General features: G+C 34.1%; 3 protein-coding genes and 1 pseudogene across 3 annotated transcripts; 3 read left to right on the forward strand and 1 right to left on the reverse strand.

Annotated features, from left to right (window-relative positions):
- Window positions 1–3,035: 3,035 nt before the first annotated feature.
- On the forward strand, window positions 3,036–8,696 carry LOC115450898. The gene is made up of 5 exons (XM_030179053.2): window positions 3,036–3,142; window positions 4,664–5,026; window positions 5,108–6,289; window positions 7,464–7,756; window positions 7,862–8,696. Exons 2-5 carry the CDS (start codon window positions 4,667–4,669, stop codon window positions 8,472–8,474), a joined length of 2,448 nt encoding a protein of 815 aa, XP_030034913.1. The 5' UTR covers window positions 3,036–3,142; window positions 4,664–4,666; the 3' UTR covers window positions 8,475–8,696.
- On the forward strand, window positions 6,310–7,455 carry LOC115450905 (annotated as a pseudogene).
- Window positions 8,697–9,799: 1,103 nt separating the features above from the next.
- LOC115450574 (IQ domain-containing protein K) lies at window positions 9,800–13,477 on the forward strand. Its single transcript, XM_030178633.1, has 6 exons — window positions 9,800–9,931; window positions 10,613–11,381; window positions 11,768–11,907; window positions 11,995–12,089; window positions 12,586–12,715; window positions 13,366–13,477. Exons 2-6 carry the CDS (start codon window positions 11,126–11,128, stop codon window positions 13,456–13,458), a joined length of 714 nt encoding a protein of 237 aa, XP_030034493.1. The 5' UTR covers window positions 9,800–9,931; window positions 10,613–11,125; the 3' UTR covers window positions 13,459–13,477.
- On the reverse strand, window positions 13,472–15,640 carry LOC115450591. Its single transcript, XM_030178648.2, has 3 exons — window positions 15,369–15,640; window positions 14,118–14,366; window positions 13,472–13,698 (listed from the first exon to the last, which is right to left on the reverse strand). The coding sequence occupies exons 1-3, from the start codon at window positions 15,549–15,551 to the stop codon at window positions 13,543–13,545; spliced, it is 588 nt and encodes a 195-aa protein (XP_030034508.1). The 5' UTR covers window positions 15,552–15,640; the 3' UTR covers window positions 13,472–13,542.
- Window positions 15,641–19,100: the final 3,460 nt, after the last annotated feature.

The raw sequence follows: 19,100 nt of genomic DNA on the forward strand, positions 1-19,100 counted from the left end.
GATAACTAAGAGTAGTATCGTAGAATTTCTATAGAGTAACATTCTTATAGAGTTTCATAGTGAGACTCTATTATTTTCTAGTACATTCAACATGTATATTTACCAACAAAGTGCACACAAGTTCATTCAATCGAAGAATGAAGTCATAGAAATGGTTCAGCGAACCGTTGCGCAAGTTGATACCGTCAGCAACGCTGTACATTGCGCGCTCAGGTCCGGCTCGTGCGCACTGGAAAGCCCCTCTTGTGCAAGCCTCCGAGGCACATGCAACAGTCAAATTTGGATCCTGCTGTGTCATTAGATAATATGCAATAGACATTTCTTATTGTTATAGTAAAAGCACTTCACAAATGCTTAACGTTTTTAGAAGGAGATAAAATTTAATAATTAATGTCAACGTGTAATGCATATCTATAAATTTTATTAGTATATAAAATATTTAAGTTTATTTAAAGCCTTTAATTCAAAGTGAAAAATGTGGTATGGAAAACGAAGTAAAAAGTAAACGAGCTCGTTGAAATCTTTTGTACGAACGTGAAATTAGTATATAATGTGAGAATTCACTTAATTGTGATGACGCCCGATTTGTATCTCACGAAAGGAATAATGTTCACGAACAGTTTTTGAGATTAATGACTATGTTGGGACTGCAAATGTATAGTATACGACGTACAGTCATTCCCTTAAAAATAATTATATCAGCCGTGTATTAAATAATTGATCGATTGATTCCTTCCTAAACGAATATCGGTCACGGCGGCCAATCTTAACAGATATCAGCCAGGTACGCAGGAGATAATATAGTGCACAATTGTGTGCGCATTACACAGATGCACTCTCTCAACTAGGATATCACCGTTATATCATTCCAGTAAATTTAATAAATTATAATCAAATTTAAAAATTACTAATATGTTTGGTTTCTAATCAATTATAACATTTTATAATATTATAGTAATAATATAATATTAACTTTATATATAACATCCATAAATTACAAAAACAGAAATATAATAAGCAATATATAACTAACCTTACATAAAATGCGTTAAAGTAAAATTATACAGTAAATTCATAACAATCAGTTATTGATTATATTTTTATAAACAATGATACAGACAAAACACAACTTCTTATCATTTGTTAACATTCTATAGTTGCCACTCATAACATTAAAATTCTTAAACGAAATACAGAAGACACACCCAAACGCACCCTCACACCTTTTATTTCTAAAGCGGTAGGCAGAGGCGCAAATGGTGCACCCACGGGCATAAATTCTTGACTCCGGGCTGATAATGAATAAAAAAACCTAATGTCGACCTGGATTCGTGGATCGAACCTGAAACTTCAGCACTGCAGTCGTACAGTTACGTCGTACAAATATCCCAGCGAGGCAGTCGTAGACGTAATAAAGATCAAAATACATCGTTATTAGATAAAATCAACGCGTTGTACTCGGTAATATTATGTAGTTTTTCTTTTCTCATTATGCTCACACTATATTAGTGGTATAGTATTATATTAGTTTCGGTGTGTATGTCTATATATATTAGTTTCGGTGGCGTCGTTGTATTACGGTATAAGTGCATTGCTGAAGTTTCGGGTTTAGGTTTAGGATATTAGGAAACTTTTAACATACAGACTATAACACGACTCTTGCAAACAGCTGTTAATACGAGTTTAAAATACCTCTATTAATGATTTTTTGTGTTTACGCGAATGTTAGACATTGAAATAAAACATTCCTATCTATTACATTTATTTCAATTTATTAGTTAATATATATTTTTATGTTATTATACAAAGTAAACCTTTTGGGCTGGTGTTGTGTGGTAAAGAAAGGATATTGCTTTTAGTATAATTACTAAGCATTGTAAGACTTTAGATCCAAATATTTCAGAATGATAGGCGCATTTCAGTACCATCAACGATGCATAACAATTCAAAGTTAGGTTAATTGTGTTTAGAGAGTTGTGGTAATCACCAGACGTATTATTCGCCTCGTCATCCAATCGTATTTAAAAACATCTAATGCAATCCACCGTACAAATAACATATTCCACCTTATAGTATGCTAGGCTACGATAAATTATAGTGTATTTACTTCAACTGTACGTTTTAGGAACACCCCACTTCAGCAGTTTGATGACATTTAGAAAGTGTTCCACGGGTCAATTAAGGTAAGAATATGCAAAACAAATCTAGTGGGCGACAACTATGTACATCTGATTAGATAATATAAACGTCGCAATCTTTATGAAGTTAATACTATAAAATTGGCAAATGTATTACAAACAACATTCAGTTAAGACCTAGGATTTCAGTGGACTAGCCTGCAACATGTTATTTAGGAGGCTAGAAAATTAAATTTTAAGTCATGCTAGGAAAACATATTTGACTTGCAAGTATATTGTTTTGTAATACTGTGCAGTATTTTAGAACATGTTGACACACATTGTAATGACATTAAGGCGTAATAGAGACAAACGAAACAATCCATCATATCCTAAAAATATTATTTCGTTCAGTTAATATAAAAAAAAAATACATATCTGATGCCTGTATTTAGTATTAACAGTTAATTTTCTTAGTAGTAAGGTTTCTTTATTAAAATAATAAAAAAACTATGTAAGTATATAACTATTTTCTAATCCAAATATAACTTCTTATCAAAAGTGCATCAATCATTCAATTCCTTTGGCCCACTCATTGTTCCCTCCAAACGTTACATATCCTATAAATATTTATCATCTACGAACCAGTAACAATAAGATCCGCAAAGACGACCTCGATAAACCCATGTTGCCAAACTTCTACTCGGAACACACGTGAATGAGACAGACAAGGGTTGATCAATGAGATCGAAAGACGTCATACTCTCTACCACGCTGAGAGAGCGATAAACATTCTCGACAAAGATGTGAGTGATTTTAAACTTTAAACGAACAAAAAAACGCTCGTGGTAGAAGTTAGGGGACTACGTCTTACAAAATCGCCGTGCGTGCATCTTCTGCTAGTCGAAGTATAAAGCGTCGTGGTGGTAAAAATGGAAGGCATTCGGACGCAAACAGTGCGCCGGTGAAGTGGTGACCATTTAAAGCATTGTATATTGGTGATAAACAACGAGTGCAAATCGGAAGTAAGTTTTTATGAAGTGCATTAAAAATTATCAATTAAGAGAAACGTGATCTGTCTAATTAGCTTGTAGCCATCTGTTAATCTATTAATTACTTATTTTTACGAACATAACAATTATTTATCTGAAATAACATTATACAAAAGATGTGTTCCGCATATCGATACAATAAAACAATATTAAAAAAAACATTATACCTACACATAAAATAGAATATTTTTTTGAATTCGACAAATAATATATATCTTGATCTATTGATTAATCTGTTCATAGAAGACCAAAAAAGTTGCTTGCATTAAATAGTATTATAAAAAAAATAAAAATATTATTATCAGTCAAACCAAATGATTCCAAAACTATATTACCTTTTCTTTAAAATCACAAGAATTTGTTTGTCACTCAAGATATCAAGCGATCCTCGTGAATGCGTAAGGCTTTCACTTTCCATCCCGTGTTGAAGTATTAAGTGTATAATATAGCAATGTCCGTTTTCATAAAATTATAGAAACTTTATCCAACCTTTAGCTAATCTGCGTACAAAAGTTGTTTTACAAAAGTTCGATTTACGAATCGCGAAACTATTGTTTACTTTTTGATAAAAAAAACTCAATTATGAATTTCGTACAATGGGCTTCTGTTATGTCATCAAACAGAAGTTCTGTTGGTAATAGAGATGATTTTTCATTAGCATTCTGCTGACCCAGATGGTGATATATAAATATTTTTTTTTTTTTTTGGATTATAGAGCAACTTTTAGTGGAACACCTTTTTAAATAAAAAATATTAAGGTTCTGTAACGTGCTCAAAAGTAACACATGAAGTAATAAAAAATTGCACTACTAAGTGGTCTAAATACACAAGCTTTCTCATTATTACTGCACGCTACATCTCGATTTCCATCTAACAAAACGATAAACAATAGGAGAAATTTACATACCCAGTCAACGCGTGTAACGGATATATAAGTCGACTTATGCCGTAACGTGTTGCATAAAGTGGACAAGATAGAGTCATTTTGGCCGTTGCGTAACTCTTTACAGCTAAGTGGTACACGAAATATGACGCATCGGAGACGCAACATGCCTGCCAATCGATTTCTGTTCCGTTTTTGGAACATCATGACAATGACACCAATTGCGGACTTTCTTTCATAACATAAACAATAGACGACCCCAATAAGTAATAATATATTTGAATAAATTTAAACTGCTTGCTTTAGTCTTGATGTTTTGTTAATACCTATAATAAAATTGATTATTAGTTATTATAACGATAATTTACGATACAATTATTTAAAAACAAAACAACTTATATTTAATAAGCGAGAATATACTGTGAGAGTGCTTTCGCGAACCCACGCCTAACACCAGCGCAGCCGTAACAGTACACTGACTTTATAGTACATTATATAAGCCGAAGACTGTCCGCGAAAGTAAAAGTGATTCTCGACAACTCGGGTTCGGAAACAATAAGGATCGAATAACATCTGTCGTTATTTGAGTACTTATTAATTTATATTTTCAGATCATGCGGTGGACTAAAAACATATTACTCCTACTACCCATACTCATATCTACTTGTTCAGCGGAATGGTCTTGGAGTGCAGACTCAAAAGACACCGCACAAGAACAGACAAAAGACACGCCTGACTTGTTGCAAGATGAACATTTGCCTGAACCACAAGGAAGCCTGGCACCAAATAACACCGTACTTGACGATATCGTTGATGAACTTGTAAGCAGGAAGCAAGGCAGAAGTTTGGGAGGCTTTGACGGTGTGGACGACGTGTACAGCGATCCCACGATCAAGGATGCCTTGGACGCTGGAGATGATGCTGAAGCAAGAAACTTAATTAAAGGACGCCTATGCACTTTGGGATTAATTCAAGTAAGTAAATTACATCTCGAGAATGAATTTTTGGTATTGTTTATAAGAAAAAATTATCATGCAATATTATTTGTATTACAGTGCGAAGACGATGAAACCCAAGAAAAACGTTACGTTTCACCCGATGAATTAATATACGCACAGCCTGTGGACATTAAACCTATTGGAAAACCAGTAGCATCCATTCCAATTCGTGGACCACCCAGAGCATACGGTCCCCCAAAGCCAATGGTATATCCACCACGTCCACAGAAAATTCCTCCAAAACGAGTAGGATATGGTGGCCCACCCCGACCAGGTTTCTCTGATAAATACAGCTCCTCCGCCAATCATTTCCAATTCTCTCAAAGCAGTGGAGTTTATGGGGGTGAAACAAATTACGTCACTAAGCCTCCGAGCTACACTGTAGACTCTCCTTACTCCTTTGACCACAATAAACCCAGTTTTAATAAAGTACCACCCACAATCCACACTTCAAGTAAAACGGAGAATGTCGTGCAACAACATGTACATCATCACTATGTGCACAGCGACGCTGAGAAAGACCCTAAAGTTATTGTCAAACCGGTAGTCATTCCTGTAGGATCCGTAGGACACCTAGGATCACAAAGTCAACAATTTCAACAATCCAGTGATATTATAACTGGAGGAGGAGCTGATTTTAGTAGCGTGGGCGGATTCAAGCCTATGTCAGGGGGGTACGTTGATAATAAACCAGTCTACGAAGGCGAGACAATCTATGGTTCGCAATATGGATACAACAACGTAAATAAAGGAAGTTCTAATATTTTAACTCAAGGTTTACCTAACCAGTTCCAAAACAATGCTTTTGAAGATCAGAAATATGGTAACAGCTTAGGGTCGTACGCCTCGCATAGTACAGATTTTTACAAAAAGGAACTGCACGTTGGATCTGCCAATAATTTGTACAATCAAGGGCCAGCCACATTTGGTCAATCTCAATCTAATGCTTATCAAGGAAACTACCACGAAGGAAAAGCCCAAGGGTTCGAATGTGTTTGTGTCAATTATGACCAATGTCCTGCTCAGGAAATAATTGATCGCAAAGACGAATTACACTTGGCCATTGATCCTCGCAACAAAGGAACCGAAATCGTTGCGCTTACTGAAGAACAATTAAATAACATTACTAAATCTGACCTAGACACAGCACAAAACTCTACAGATTCTACGTCCAAAAGTGTTCAGAAACGAGAAGTGAAAAATGAAAAGCCAGAAGAAGCCGCTAAAGAAATTGAACCTGTAAGTAAATTCTTTTGGTTTAGTAACGATTGCTTTAAATACTGCCTAGAAAAACACATAACAAGATTATACAGAAACCTTTTCGTTCCTCTCATCTCATCACCACACTTTGGTTCCTTGTCATTGATATTACGTAAAACTGGGGTGAACATTTGAACTAGGTATTTAAAATTGTTAACAGACTCGGCCTAATGCAACAAAAGACAAACTAAAATGGGCACTGACACACATGTAATCCTAACCAATTATAGTTACATTTAATGATATAAGTAAATGTCACTACAGCGCGTTTTCGGATTGCCCGGCTACGGCGGTAATGGCAACAATCCCAACAAAAAAGTGGAGCCCACGTTTGGTGTCTCTTTTGGCTTGCCCCAGCCATCCCATGGTATCCTATTAATCCTTTTAGTCCGCACCCAGCTTACAACCCTTACGGACCCGCACTTAACAGCGGTGGTCTTAATCTAGGTTTATTTTCTGTCAATCCTTTACTAGCTGTCCAAGTTAGTAAAAATGACTATGGCGAAAAAGTTATAAAGCCTCTTGTAAATTTACACGTAACGCCTAATGAGCATGTTGTAAATCGAATAGGAGAATTGTTTCATGAGAAAAAGTTATATCTGTTGAATAAACATGAACATTATCATCATCACAATCCCTATAATTACCACCACCAGTATCCTCATGTCTCGCATTACCCCCAACACCACGTCGCTCCTGTCTATTCTCCGCAATATGGACATTATGGAGCAACAGGTTATTACAAATCACGACCTGAAGTACCCACGCAACCGCTTCTTGGTAATGAAGACTATTATGACGACGATGAGCCTGACGGTCACTTTAGCGAAAATAATGAGTATCACCCTCCTAGCCATAATAATTACTATAATTCCGACTATGGTAGATCCTCCAACATTACTGTGAATAACAACAACAATAAATACGCGGATCGATACACATATTCCCGTTCCCTATCCATTTCTCCTAATCCTGACGGGGCAAACCGCGGAGGCCAAACGATTAGATTCCCCGACAACCGAAAGAAGAGGGAAATCAATGTAGAGGAACCAAGTGAGATGATAGAAGAGGTAATTGGTTTCCTTTTGTCAACCCCCTCTAAATAATATCCCGCAATAGCAATAAATACTTACATATTTTTTAATATTTTTAGCGTCAGGGATACTTCGGCCGTCCTCCCGTGCAACAATGCCGACCTAACCAGGTGTGTTGCCGTCGTCCACTAAGACCTCAAGCTAGTAACCGTGGCCAGTGCGGTATCAGGCACTCTCAAGGCATAAATGGCAGAATTAAAACACCGGCGTACGTGGATGGCGAAAGTGAATTCGGAGAATACCCATGGCAAGTCGCTATTCTGAAGAAAGACCCCAAAGAATCTGTTTACGTTTGTGGAGGAACACTCATAGACGGCCTGCATATTATAACTGCCGCTCATTGCATCAAATCGTAAGTTAAAATAAACATATTTTTATTTGCCTTTATAATAAATAATTCATCCCTTTCTTATTTTTTGTCTTTATTCTCGTAATTACATTCGTGTTCTCATTTCAGACACAAAGGATTCGATTTGCGTGTGCGTCTCGGTGAATGGGATGTAAATCGTGATGTAGAATTCTACCCTTACGTTGAAAGAGACGTCGTAGCTGTGCACGTTCATCCTCTCTTCTACTCGGGAACATTGGATAACGATCTTGCCATCTTAAAAATGGACCATCCTGTTGAGTGGACGAAATATCCGCACATCAGTCCTGCTTGCCTGCCTGACAAATATACAGACTACGCCGGTCAAAGGTGTTGGACTACTGGATGGGGCAAAGATGCTTTTGGAGACTATGGAAAGTACCAGAACATCTTGAAAGAAGTCGACGTACCTATTCTTGGTCATGGACAATGCCAGCAACAATTAAGACAGACTAGGCTAGGCTATAACTACGAACTGGGTCCAGGTTTCCTCTGCGCTGGTGGCGAGGAAGGAAAAGACGCGTGCAAGGGTGATGGTGGTGGTCCCTTGGTGTGCGAGCGTTCTGGAACTTGGCAGCTGGTCGGTGTGGTGTCCTGGGGTATAGGCTGCGGCCAGGTCGGTGTGCCTGGCGTGTATGTCAAAATCGCGCATTATCTGGACTGGATCTCTCAGACCACTGGAAGATTCTCGAATTACAACTAACATTCATAAAGTTGATGTCGTAAACATTGTAAAACATGAACTGAATGAATACAAACGTATCATATTTATTAGTTAATGTATTCTTACGTATTTAATTTGTATAATTTATTGTAACTTTGGATTTATAATCCAGAGAATGAGAGTAATTGCTTTGTGCAGATTTAGTATAAATATAAATATTTTAAATTACAAATTGAAATAAATTATTTTAAATAAAAAAAATATCCTTATTACGCATAAATAATCCTTTACTATTATATTTTTAATTTATATTCTGTCTCACTGCGTCGTAACTTTCAAGTAAAATCCACATTTCAAGCAATGCATCATAGCAATTCATAGAGTAAGAATAACCATTAGGATTAAACCAGGGCAGGTAGCCGTACAGGATAGATAGACAATCCAATAAATCATATTTCCACTCATTAGGCTCAATTAATTTATTGTTGTTCACTTCGTACAGTGTATAAAAACGACATGGAACTCAGGCAAAAAAAAACACATAAGTAAGGAAAATTAACCCGTCTTCAGTTATACAGACCCTAATATTGTTATCATCTAAATATGCGTTAAAATGTTTGATGATAAATTTAAAATAGGTGTAATTTTTTACTTAGACGGTAGGTTATGAACGAAACTTTAACGTATACTTAATGTAGCGCCTTGATATCTTTCCTTATTTTCTATTCCATTCCTTTTGAGGCTGACAACGTATGTATTATGAAGTATCCAAAAATTAATTTAAAGGAAAATTATTAAACAATGGATTTACAAACTAACCATCTTTAAACTTGCTGCTTTGGTCGTCTCACTCGATGACATTCGAGACATATGGCCGGTAGCAACTTTCAAATAATATCAATCACAAGGATAATGATTTCTTATATTTACGCGAATGTTAGACATTGAAATAAAACTAAAAACTATGTAACAGATTTTATCGAAAAAGAACATATAGCTGACGTGAAACACCGACGCTCTACGAAGTCTGCAGTCGCCGAACATTCTGAAGGAGGCACCAATCATTATTTGCGATTAGACAAGCCACAAATCCTTGCCAAAGAACACCGATGCCTGCCTAGGATGATTCGCGAGGCTATTGAAATTAAAAAACACCCAAATTTCAATAGGGAAGATGGTTGGAAGCTTCCACAAGCCTGGGATCCTGTTCTACATTTAATTAAATCAGATCCCAAAAGACCGGCTGCCAGACCTCAAGACACTGTGAGCTCATTCTGCGTAGATCGGACCGTCAACAGCTAAAATTTAAAAAAGTTGTATTTACGGATGAACAACACCTCAGTCTCCCCCGTGACCATGAAGGCTGCAAAGTCTTCGAAACGTCGGGAGAAAATAATAATATAAAAAACCGCGATAAAATCCGTTAAATAGTTTTTAATCACAAGGATTATTCAGTTATAATCACAATATTTTCTCTTATTTTCTGATAGTTTAAGGTTAAAAATTTAATTAAATGTTGATCTTTGTTGCATAATTACTAGCGATAATTTTAATTTAATTGCCTTAGGTACTATGGCTATCTCCTGACTTAACTTATAACTTTCACCAGTGATTAGATTCCCCTACCGTGAGCAACCATCTTTTGAGTCAGAACCTAAAGTTGAAGTGACACGGAAATGTATTATATAACAGTGTTAAATTTGCTGTCTGCATATCTAAAGAATTCATTACAGCTTGGCATGTAGAGAGTAGGCTTGTTATTTCAAAACATAATATTAAGTATACAAACGATTTGGAAGATAATAATAATAAATCTTCTTACGACTAAATATAATGTCTCTTAATCTGTTTCATATTTCCTTTCACCACATAATAAAAAAAAATGTTACATTAGTATTAAACCAATTATCAGAATTTAACGTTAACTAGACCAATATACATTAGTAATATAGTTATACTGTTTCTTCAGAAAAACAATAAGATTAGGAAAGGGAGTTATTTAGGCCTTTGAACATATTTGTCACCTATGAATTACGATACGAAGAACGAAAGTTAAAAGCAAACTATCGCTTAAATTTATTTATTTTTAAATTATGAAATACAAATTTATTTGTAACGCTTTACTTATTCAGAGGCGACCTATTCTCTATATTTACGAGATCGAGCACAAATTCCAGACTCCAACATCACATCGTGTGACTGATATTGGTTAATTAATTAATATTGAATCAATTATTAAGCATTATTAAAAAATAATTTCAGTGTACAATAACTAAGTATTCGAATTATTTAATACTTACCTGCTCTAAGAGAATTTTAAGTAGTTATGGAAAACGTAGGCTTTTTCCATAATATTCATTATCCTCCTCCTCCTTGCGTCGATTAACCTCAAAGCTGAGGGTCGTGACCTTGCTGAAGAACTTTTGTTCGGACTATGTTTCGCCACCTTGTCCTATCTTCGGTGGCGCGAAAGGCTTCGCAAACTGTGGTGTCTAACGTGGACCGGAACTGGTCAGACCAACGCATTATTCATTATAATACTGTATGAATAAAACTTTTTACAACACACGCTGTCATTATTGTCTTAAAGCGAAGAGAATTATAATATATATGGAAAGAGTTTTGATCACATACATTAAATTGAATTGGATCACATAAATAACGAATGCTCTATATCTTATAAGTAAACAATGGCAGGGAAGACCACAGATCGTAAAGGGAAAAGTAAAGAAGTGAAATCGGCAACGAACGAGCTAGCAGACAATTTGGCTACATTTACACTGCCTGATAGCCTTCCATGTTCTGAAGTAGAGTTCCCGGTGCTAATAAAGAAAACGACCAAAGCGAACTGGCAACAAATTCTTGAAGAAAGCAACCAAAAGTTGCTAGATATAGAAAAATACAAGGAAAGCAAGAAAGAATGTGTTCCAAGAGCGCCTTTTCTTAGTAAGATTAAAAATAACCTATATAAGGATTTATAACTATTCATATTGCCATCTCGGATATTTGTGTATTTTTATATATTTTTTCTCTAAGACCTACTAGGTCATGTAGACATTAGATTGATTAACAGCTCACAACTGCTAGTCAAATAACTACCTACTTTAGACTAGGTCCAACATACCAATTGGCTAATAGTATGCTGTCTAACCACTACAATTTCATAATACGTGCTTACTTTGATATTAATTAATATATATCGCGATAAAACAAAAAAAAATAGTACGCAAGATCTGGAATTGAATGTTCTGCTCCAATTCCTTGTATTGTATCTCCTGTTGATTACAAAATGTGATTTGCAGTAAGATTTTGTAATTTTTAATATTTTTCAGGGACTGAAAACGATTACATAAAGAATGAAGTGTTTGTACATTTGATACCAGCTTTAGAAGAAACGCTGAATAAAGCCAAAATGTGGGAGGCTCTTGTGCTCCAGAAATGTTTCTTTAATGGTATAGACCATATCGCTCAGGTTGATCGTTTGCAATATTTAATTATCTAATGAACTGTATAGGAAAATAAATAAAATATTTGTAATAAATATTTATTATGTTTTCAGTTGTTATGGAATAATAACCCACGCTACCCGGAGCGCAAAATAAAAGACTTGCACATTTTCAACATGCCGTGGGTTCGCCGCTATCTAAAAGAAAAGTAAGTTTTGTTCAAAACTTGAGTGTTGCTCGCGTTTTTAACCGCATGAAAAGCCTCTCCTTTTACAAAAGTATCTAAAACACTCTTCATTTATTTAAAAAATTAGTCCATTATGTCCCATGGGAGATCATTACCAGGATAAAAATCATGTGTTAATTCCGGACATGGTCTACCCGTGTGCTAAATTTCATCCAAATCTGTTCAGTCGTTTCTGCGTTTATTTCTCACAAATATTTACAAACATTACCCAAATGTTCATATTTATATTAGTGATTAGTGATATTATAATAAATAGCATACATTTTCTGGCTCAGTAGGTGGATAAATTTAAGACTTATGGACATACGCAAGCCTACGTCGAATATTTTTAAGTAATTTCTTTTTTGTTGTCGATCAAGCGTTACTTCTTTGTTAAAAACTACGATGGTGTATTAAATAGGCGATGTAAATAAGTAATGGTTGTATGAAAAATGTAAAATATAATGCAATGTTCTAGACCAAGACCTTTTTATCCAAAATCGTGGTTGTGGCCTGAAAACTATGCTGCTACTTTGATACAAAAGACTGTTCGTCAATACTTCGTGCAAAGAGAGGATGAAGTTCAAGAAATGCGTGAATTTTGGAGGGTAATCATAAATTCAATGGTTATTGTATTATACAAAAACGGATACATAACTACATACATACATACATACATACATAGGGTGTTGAATCATTACCCTTCCTTACTTTGCCGTAGTCAGGTGGGTAATTAGGAAGAATCGGCAGAATTCCGATTCCGAAATATCGGCTTGAGGGAGAGTATATGTTGTTTCTGGCATTCTATGCATATTATAAAAAGTCACAACACACCTTTCTCAGTGAAGCATTATTAAAATCCCTGATAAGTTTATTAGCCCGATCAAGTTAGCTCCAAAAATAGAAGTAAGCTTACAAAAAATCGTTTAAAGTTTAAATTAGTGGATTCGCGTAAATTAGTACGAATGTTGAAAAGACCATTATAAACAAAATGTAAAAAGTTCCCATCGATCCTATGTGTACAAAAAAATATTCACAATCAAGTTCAAAGTATAGTTTTTTGCATTTTCGGCATAATGGATTGTTTTAACATTGTGTACCAATTTTCAGTTTTATGTGAATTTTTATAAGCTCGAATGTCTATTTCTATCAGACTATGTATAGTGAGTGCATTTTATAATAATTGAACATGCATTTTGAGCTCACTACATAATCAAGTATAGAGGTACGTATAAAAATATTATAACACATGTTTCAGAAATTGGAAATGGAACGAAGCATGCCAGATATGGACACTAATCCATTTTTGGCCAAAAAATTTGCATCAGAACCAAACTTCCGAAAGAATTAATAAATAAAATACGTTTTCAACGAAATCTACAGGTGTTTTATTTCTAATTATAATCTACAGCTTAAAGTAACCCTCCTTTTTGCTTCAGTTAAGTGGCACTCCTTCATACAGAGCAGGACTAATTGGCTTTCCGAGTCCCATTGTAAATTCAATAGTTGGTTTCTCATCACCAACAGCTATTCTTTGCATCCTACTGGGACTTTTGTTGTAACTCAAAGGCATAACAAATTCCTCCAACGGCTGAAATTTAGATACAAATATCATTAAATTATGTAATCATACATTAATTACACTACAGTTGACGACTAATAGATTGTAAACAAAATAATGTGGTTGACTGAAATCAATCTCAAGAAACAAACATGGTAACAAATCCTAAATTGGTTACACAAAATATGACATAATTACAGAAAAACTGAACATTAGAACCAAATAACATCTCAATAAATTGATAAAAATTTTAAATGATAATTATCATTTTTCCAAGAGGAGATTTTTTTTAATACTTCTAAAATATTTAACATATATATCTAATATTTTGATGTATTGGTTATTTTTGTAGCTTAATACTATAAATATAAAATAATTTTAATTTTAATTAATAAACAACGCAGGCATCAGTAATAAGTACCCATTGCCAGATAATTAAAAATACTCACCGCCAGTCCTTTCTTTTCATGATCTTTAACAATAAACTTTTTCATCAAAACAGGCATTTCTATCCTGTTAGGCAGTATCACATCAGATTTATCATGGACAGTTTTGACGGACGCCAACAATTTTGCTTCCTCATTCTTTGGAATAAGCCTGTAATCAGGTTTGTAAGATGTGCGATAAATTTCTGTGATGTGAGGCTGTTTCTTCCCTCTGAATGTCTTCTCCACCCAGACACGAACTCGCCGTCTTTCCTGAAACATTTTATTGAATTGATAAACATATATCTATTGTAATATTTCTCTTCAGGGTCAGCAGTAAATATGCATTATTACTAACCAATGTGTTATAGTCCCTGACTATGATTAAAGGAAGAATTTCTCATCCTTACAGATTTACTGATACACTATTTAAATATGATAAAATGATTCTTCTTCTTACAAATATTATTATATCTATAAGACCCAAGGAAAGACCCTTAAGTGGCCAGCTAACACTATTTACAGAAGCTATCTATTCGAAATTTATATAACATAAAGAAAATAACAATTAATATTTCTGCAATATGTTTTCTTTACTTGGTTGTTCTTTGAAGCCTATAGGAGTTCGCAAACAATTTCTGGCCTTCTCCTATCCTACCATGCCAAAGTTTCCTTATAAGGATAAAGAGTTATGTGAGAGGAAGGCCCCCATCCTTCTTTGCCAGCTATCCCCTTCCCAATTTTCCTCCAGACCTTGCAGTTACTTAGCCAGGGGATTCCAGTATCCTATTTGCAGGTTTCCCCGGTGTTAAATGTGGGGTCTAATATACAAAAAAAAAACTGCTGCACATGTTTTAATGACATTTGTTACATTTAGATTAACATATAGACTACTTTTTATCCCACTAATTATCTCAAGTAGAAAATATTTAAACTTTTTATCAGAATTTTTAAATAAATGGCACTGGGACATGGTGCGCCCATTGCAACAAAGATTTTTTTGCGGGAAAACCGCGAGTAATATCTAGTACTTAACTAATAAGCGGGTAACGGCTCTCTACCGGTAAAGCACTAGGTTACTTAAAACCAGTATATTAAAAATTCAACAATTTTCTTTGTGACTAATACCTAATGAGGAAATAGATGCTGTATAATTACACTGACTATAACCAGTAGACCATAGTAAGAGTGCATAAACTAAAATTACGCTAACAATTTTTGCCAAAATGTTGCTATGATATATAAGCAAATTATTATCAATAAAAAAATGCATACCTCGTCAGGACAAGTTTCTACTTTGACTATTTTCATAAAAGTGGCCTCAGGGTATCGTTCGAAGACCGATCTAGTAATTATACGTCCAACACCCAAATTCTTCAGACTTCCTACAATTTCCCACAAAGTTTTACCTTTGAAGTCCGTTGTGCGTCCTACATATTTAATTACAGGGGTAGCCATATTATTTAAGTAATAATATGATTTTAGAAAATAGGTTACTTTGCTACATGTATTTTGATTTTTGACAGTGGACTTTTCTTTTTTTTTTTTTTTCGTCCTTAGAGGCCATGCTATAGTCTTACGACCATACTGCCTAGTCGTACATATTTCTTTTCTTCAAATTTAAATTCTTAATATATTGTCTTTCGTAAGTATTCCAATTAGTAATTTTCGTAAGTATAGTCAATTCCAAGTAAAGTATAATCAATTTTTCCAATTGTCAAATCCAGAGTAAATATCAATTCAGTACGATTTTCCTCGTCAGTGAATATATTTCATACTATTCGTAAAATATGTTTTACTATCCTCTTCTTAATTTAAATCTTCATTGAAGGATATAGAATTTGCAATTCCACTATTTGCTCTTTGCTCTATGTATTGAGCGTACTTCAAAATTTCAAAAACTTAGAGTAAGTACAGTATAATCCGTTTATTATGACTCTGCCTATATTGACCAACCTCTTATTATGACGTAATTACACTACGAAGTTTGGTTTTCATATAAGATTCTTTATAAAAAAGTCGAATATAATGACTTCCCTTACAGTGACATGTCGCTTATTGTGACCCCTTTTTAATAAATTATGTCCGGTTATAATGACCGACATGATTCTTTACGCCCTCGGTAATGTTCCTTGATTCCCGACGACGTTCGGCACGTGGCTCGTTTTTGTTTTGAATCTCAGTGAGTAATTGACATAGCGATGTCTTCTATACACAATAGTATTAGAGACTGTTTTTACAATAAAATAAAAAAACAAAAAGCAGACAAAAATTACAGATTACTTACATTAAAAAATACAACTTTTATGTACATACATAGGTATGTACTTATTACGTGCATTTTTTATTTTATAAGTTACTATATTTCTCTATTAAAGTACTTAAATACATGCATACTATTTACATATTTTTTTTTTCACAAAACGCTTTGTATGACGTCCGCTTATTATGACGTGTTTGTCAATTCCCTTCGATGTCATTATAAACGGATTCGACTGTACTTCCTCTAAGTTCAAAGATAATCAATGGCAGATATTATCTGTCAGACTCAGCTGTTAAAGAACTGTTTATAATACATTTTATAATATATGTCTGAAACCAATATCCTGTAAAATAGTTAACAAGTAACACTTAATAACAATATTTACAATATTACTACGTACTAGAAACAAACAAAAAACAACTAAATATGATTTACAGTGTCTTTTATAAATTTATACAAGTAAACATAAGTTGAGGCATTCTTAAGCAACTCTTTTAAACATTGCTGGACCCGGTTAGGCTTCTTATAGATTTTTAAAAGCTCATCCGCCAACACAAGGCGCTGAATGTTGAAAGATGAACATTCGAAGAAAATGTGATGTAGTAATTGAATTTTTTGTGATTGACAATATTCGCAATAGGGAGAATTAGCCATTTTAATACGATGAAGATGACAATTTAAATCTATAATGACCGAAACGCATACGACAAATAATTGAATAAAATTTTCTATTGATAAAATTATTTTTGTTGTAAACCAAGGAGTGGAGTTTATTTGGACATCCATACTAGCAAACCAGTTTCCTTTATTTTCAGGGTTTGTGTATTGATATGAATGTCTCCCCCACGCTTGACACATACGCTGTTTTAAGAAACTAACAGCGTCTGTGTGTGGTATGGATACAGTCATATCAGTATTGGAATTAGGAATTAATTGTAACTCAACAATTTTTTTGGCCAGGTAATCTGCCCTTTCATTTCCTATGACGCCAATATGTGAAGGAACCCAAACAAAACAAACTACTATATCTAATTTGGACAGTTCGACCCATAGTTCTTTTATTAAATAGATGACATAATTAGTGTTAGCATGAAATTGATTATTTGCAAGGTTTTATTTATTTATTGCACTTAATATACAAATGTATACAGGCGGACTTAATGCCATAGGCATTCTCTACCAGTCAACCTTAGGGTGGTGCAGAGATAATCAAGGTAGGTTTTCTAATACACTCCTGCTATCACTAACTATTATCCATTTAGTATGGTCAGAATTACAATTTTTTATGTGTTTTAAAGCACTGAAAATGGCGACAGCTTTAGCTGTGAAGATACTAGCAGCTTTATCAATTTTTTTACCGATGCCTATATTTGATGAGGGCTCATATATGGCAAAAGACACAGCCCTATCATTTTTGGAGCCATCAGTATATATAAATTTATGGTCTGAAAATTTTAAAAGCATATTGATTACTTCTTCTTTCGAGGGCAGGTCCTTTTTTTGATTTAAAATTATATCAATAGATGGAAACTTACTAATGTAAGATCCTTCATAGCAACGCAAAATGTGTTTTGATTGATAAATGTTAATGTTTTTAATAAAGCTCATGAACTCTTGAAGACCTTGTAAAATATAAAGTGGTTTAAGGGAGAATTGAGTAACAGAATGCAACAAGTTGGCCAAAAGATTATTATTAGTTACACTAAAAAGTTTTAATATGAATCTTTCTTTCAAGTGATTAAATCGAATACTTAATGGTGGGACATTACATTCTATTTGCATTGCATTTATGTGAGTGCTTCTGAATGCCCCAGTAATAATACGCAAACACTTGTTCATCTAAACTATTTACAATTCTAGCATCTGCAGCAAAGCAATAAAAACCATATTCAAAATGACTATGAACTAACGATTTGTACAATAACAACAAAATTTTGGGGTCTGAACCCCCAATATGAACCAGACAAGGACTTTAAAATGTTACATGCTTTATTAGCCTTATTAATTATATGTTTTAAATAATTATTCCAGGATAAATTATATGAAATATGGACACACAAAAATTTCACTTCAGATCTAGTGGGTAACAAACAATTATTATATTGCACAGCAGGCGTATTGTGACAATGTTTACCAAATACAATAATTTTAGACTTGGATGGATTCACACTGAGATCAAGGTAAGAAAAATAGTTGTACAGTTTCGCTAATGCATCATTAATTGTTGAAACCACTTGTGATACATTAGTTCCAGATGTATAAACAACCAAATCATCTGCGAATTGTAAATTTTTAACATAAGGGCCCAATATTAGATTTAGTCTACGGATATACAATATGAATATTAAAGGCGACAATATACTCCCTTGACAAACTCCTTTTGATGAAAGTCGAGGACCATAAAGGTGTCTATTAAATTTAGTAAATACTTCTCTGTTCATTAAGAAATTTTTAATCCACTTTATAATTTTTTCAGGAATCCCTATTTGTAATAACTCAAGGCATAGAATATCTATATTTACACTATTAAAAGCACCTGCTACGTCAAAGAATACGTCAACCAAGTTTTCATTTGCAGATATAGAGTTTTGTATATCCAGCTGTAACTGGCAAACACTTTCTCTAGCAGAACGATTTCTACGAAAACCAAATTGATTGGAAGATAATATATTATATTTTGCTACATAGAACTCTAAACGATGTTTAAGCAATTGTTCAAATAATTTATCAACACAAGAAGTAAA

The sequence above is a fragment of the Manduca sexta genome, chromosome 15, assembly GCF_014839805.1.
Source record: "Manduca sexta isolate Smith_Timp_Sample1 chromosome 15, JHU_Msex_v1.0, whole genome shotgun sequence".
NCBI classification, from domain to species: Eukaryota; Metazoa; Arthropoda; class Insecta; order Lepidoptera; family Sphingidae; genus Manduca; species Manduca sexta.

Coding starts and splice junctions, on each gene's coding strand:
- LOC115450898 (XM_030179053.2), top strand. CDS start 4,667: ATGCGGTGGACTAAAAACATATTACTCCTACTACCCATACTCATATCT. Junction 5,027..5,107: donor GCACTTTGGGATTAATTCAA/GTAAGTAAATTA, acceptor TTTGTATTACAG/TGCGAAGACGATGAAACCCA. Junction 7,757..7,861: donor GCCGCTCATTGCATCAAATC/GTAAGTTAAAAT, acceptor TTCTCATTTCAG/ACACAAAGGATTCGATTTGC.
- LOC115450574 (XM_030178633.1), top strand. CDS start 11,126: ATGGCAGGGAAGACCACAGATCGTAAAGGGAAAAGTAAAGAAGTGAAA. Junction 11,908..11,994: donor GTATAGACCATATCGCTCAG/GTTGATCGTTTG, acceptor TTATGTTTTCAG/TTGTTATGGAATAATAACCC. Junction 12,716..13,365: donor AAATGCGTGAATTTTGGAGG/GTAATCATAAAT, acceptor CACATGTTTCAG/AAATTGGAAATGGAACGAAG.
- LOC115450591 (XM_030178648.2), bottom strand. CDS start 15,551: ATGGCTACCCCTGTAATTAAATATGTAGGACGCACAACGGACTTCAAA. Junction 14,367..15,368: donor TAGAAACTTGTCCTGACGAG/GTATGCATTTTT, acceptor AAAATGTTTCAG/GAAAGACGGCGAGTTCGTGT. Junction 13,699..14,117: donor ATGAAAAGAAAGGACTGGCG/GTGAGTATTTTT, acceptor TCTAAATTTCAG/CCGTTGGAGGAATTTGTTAT.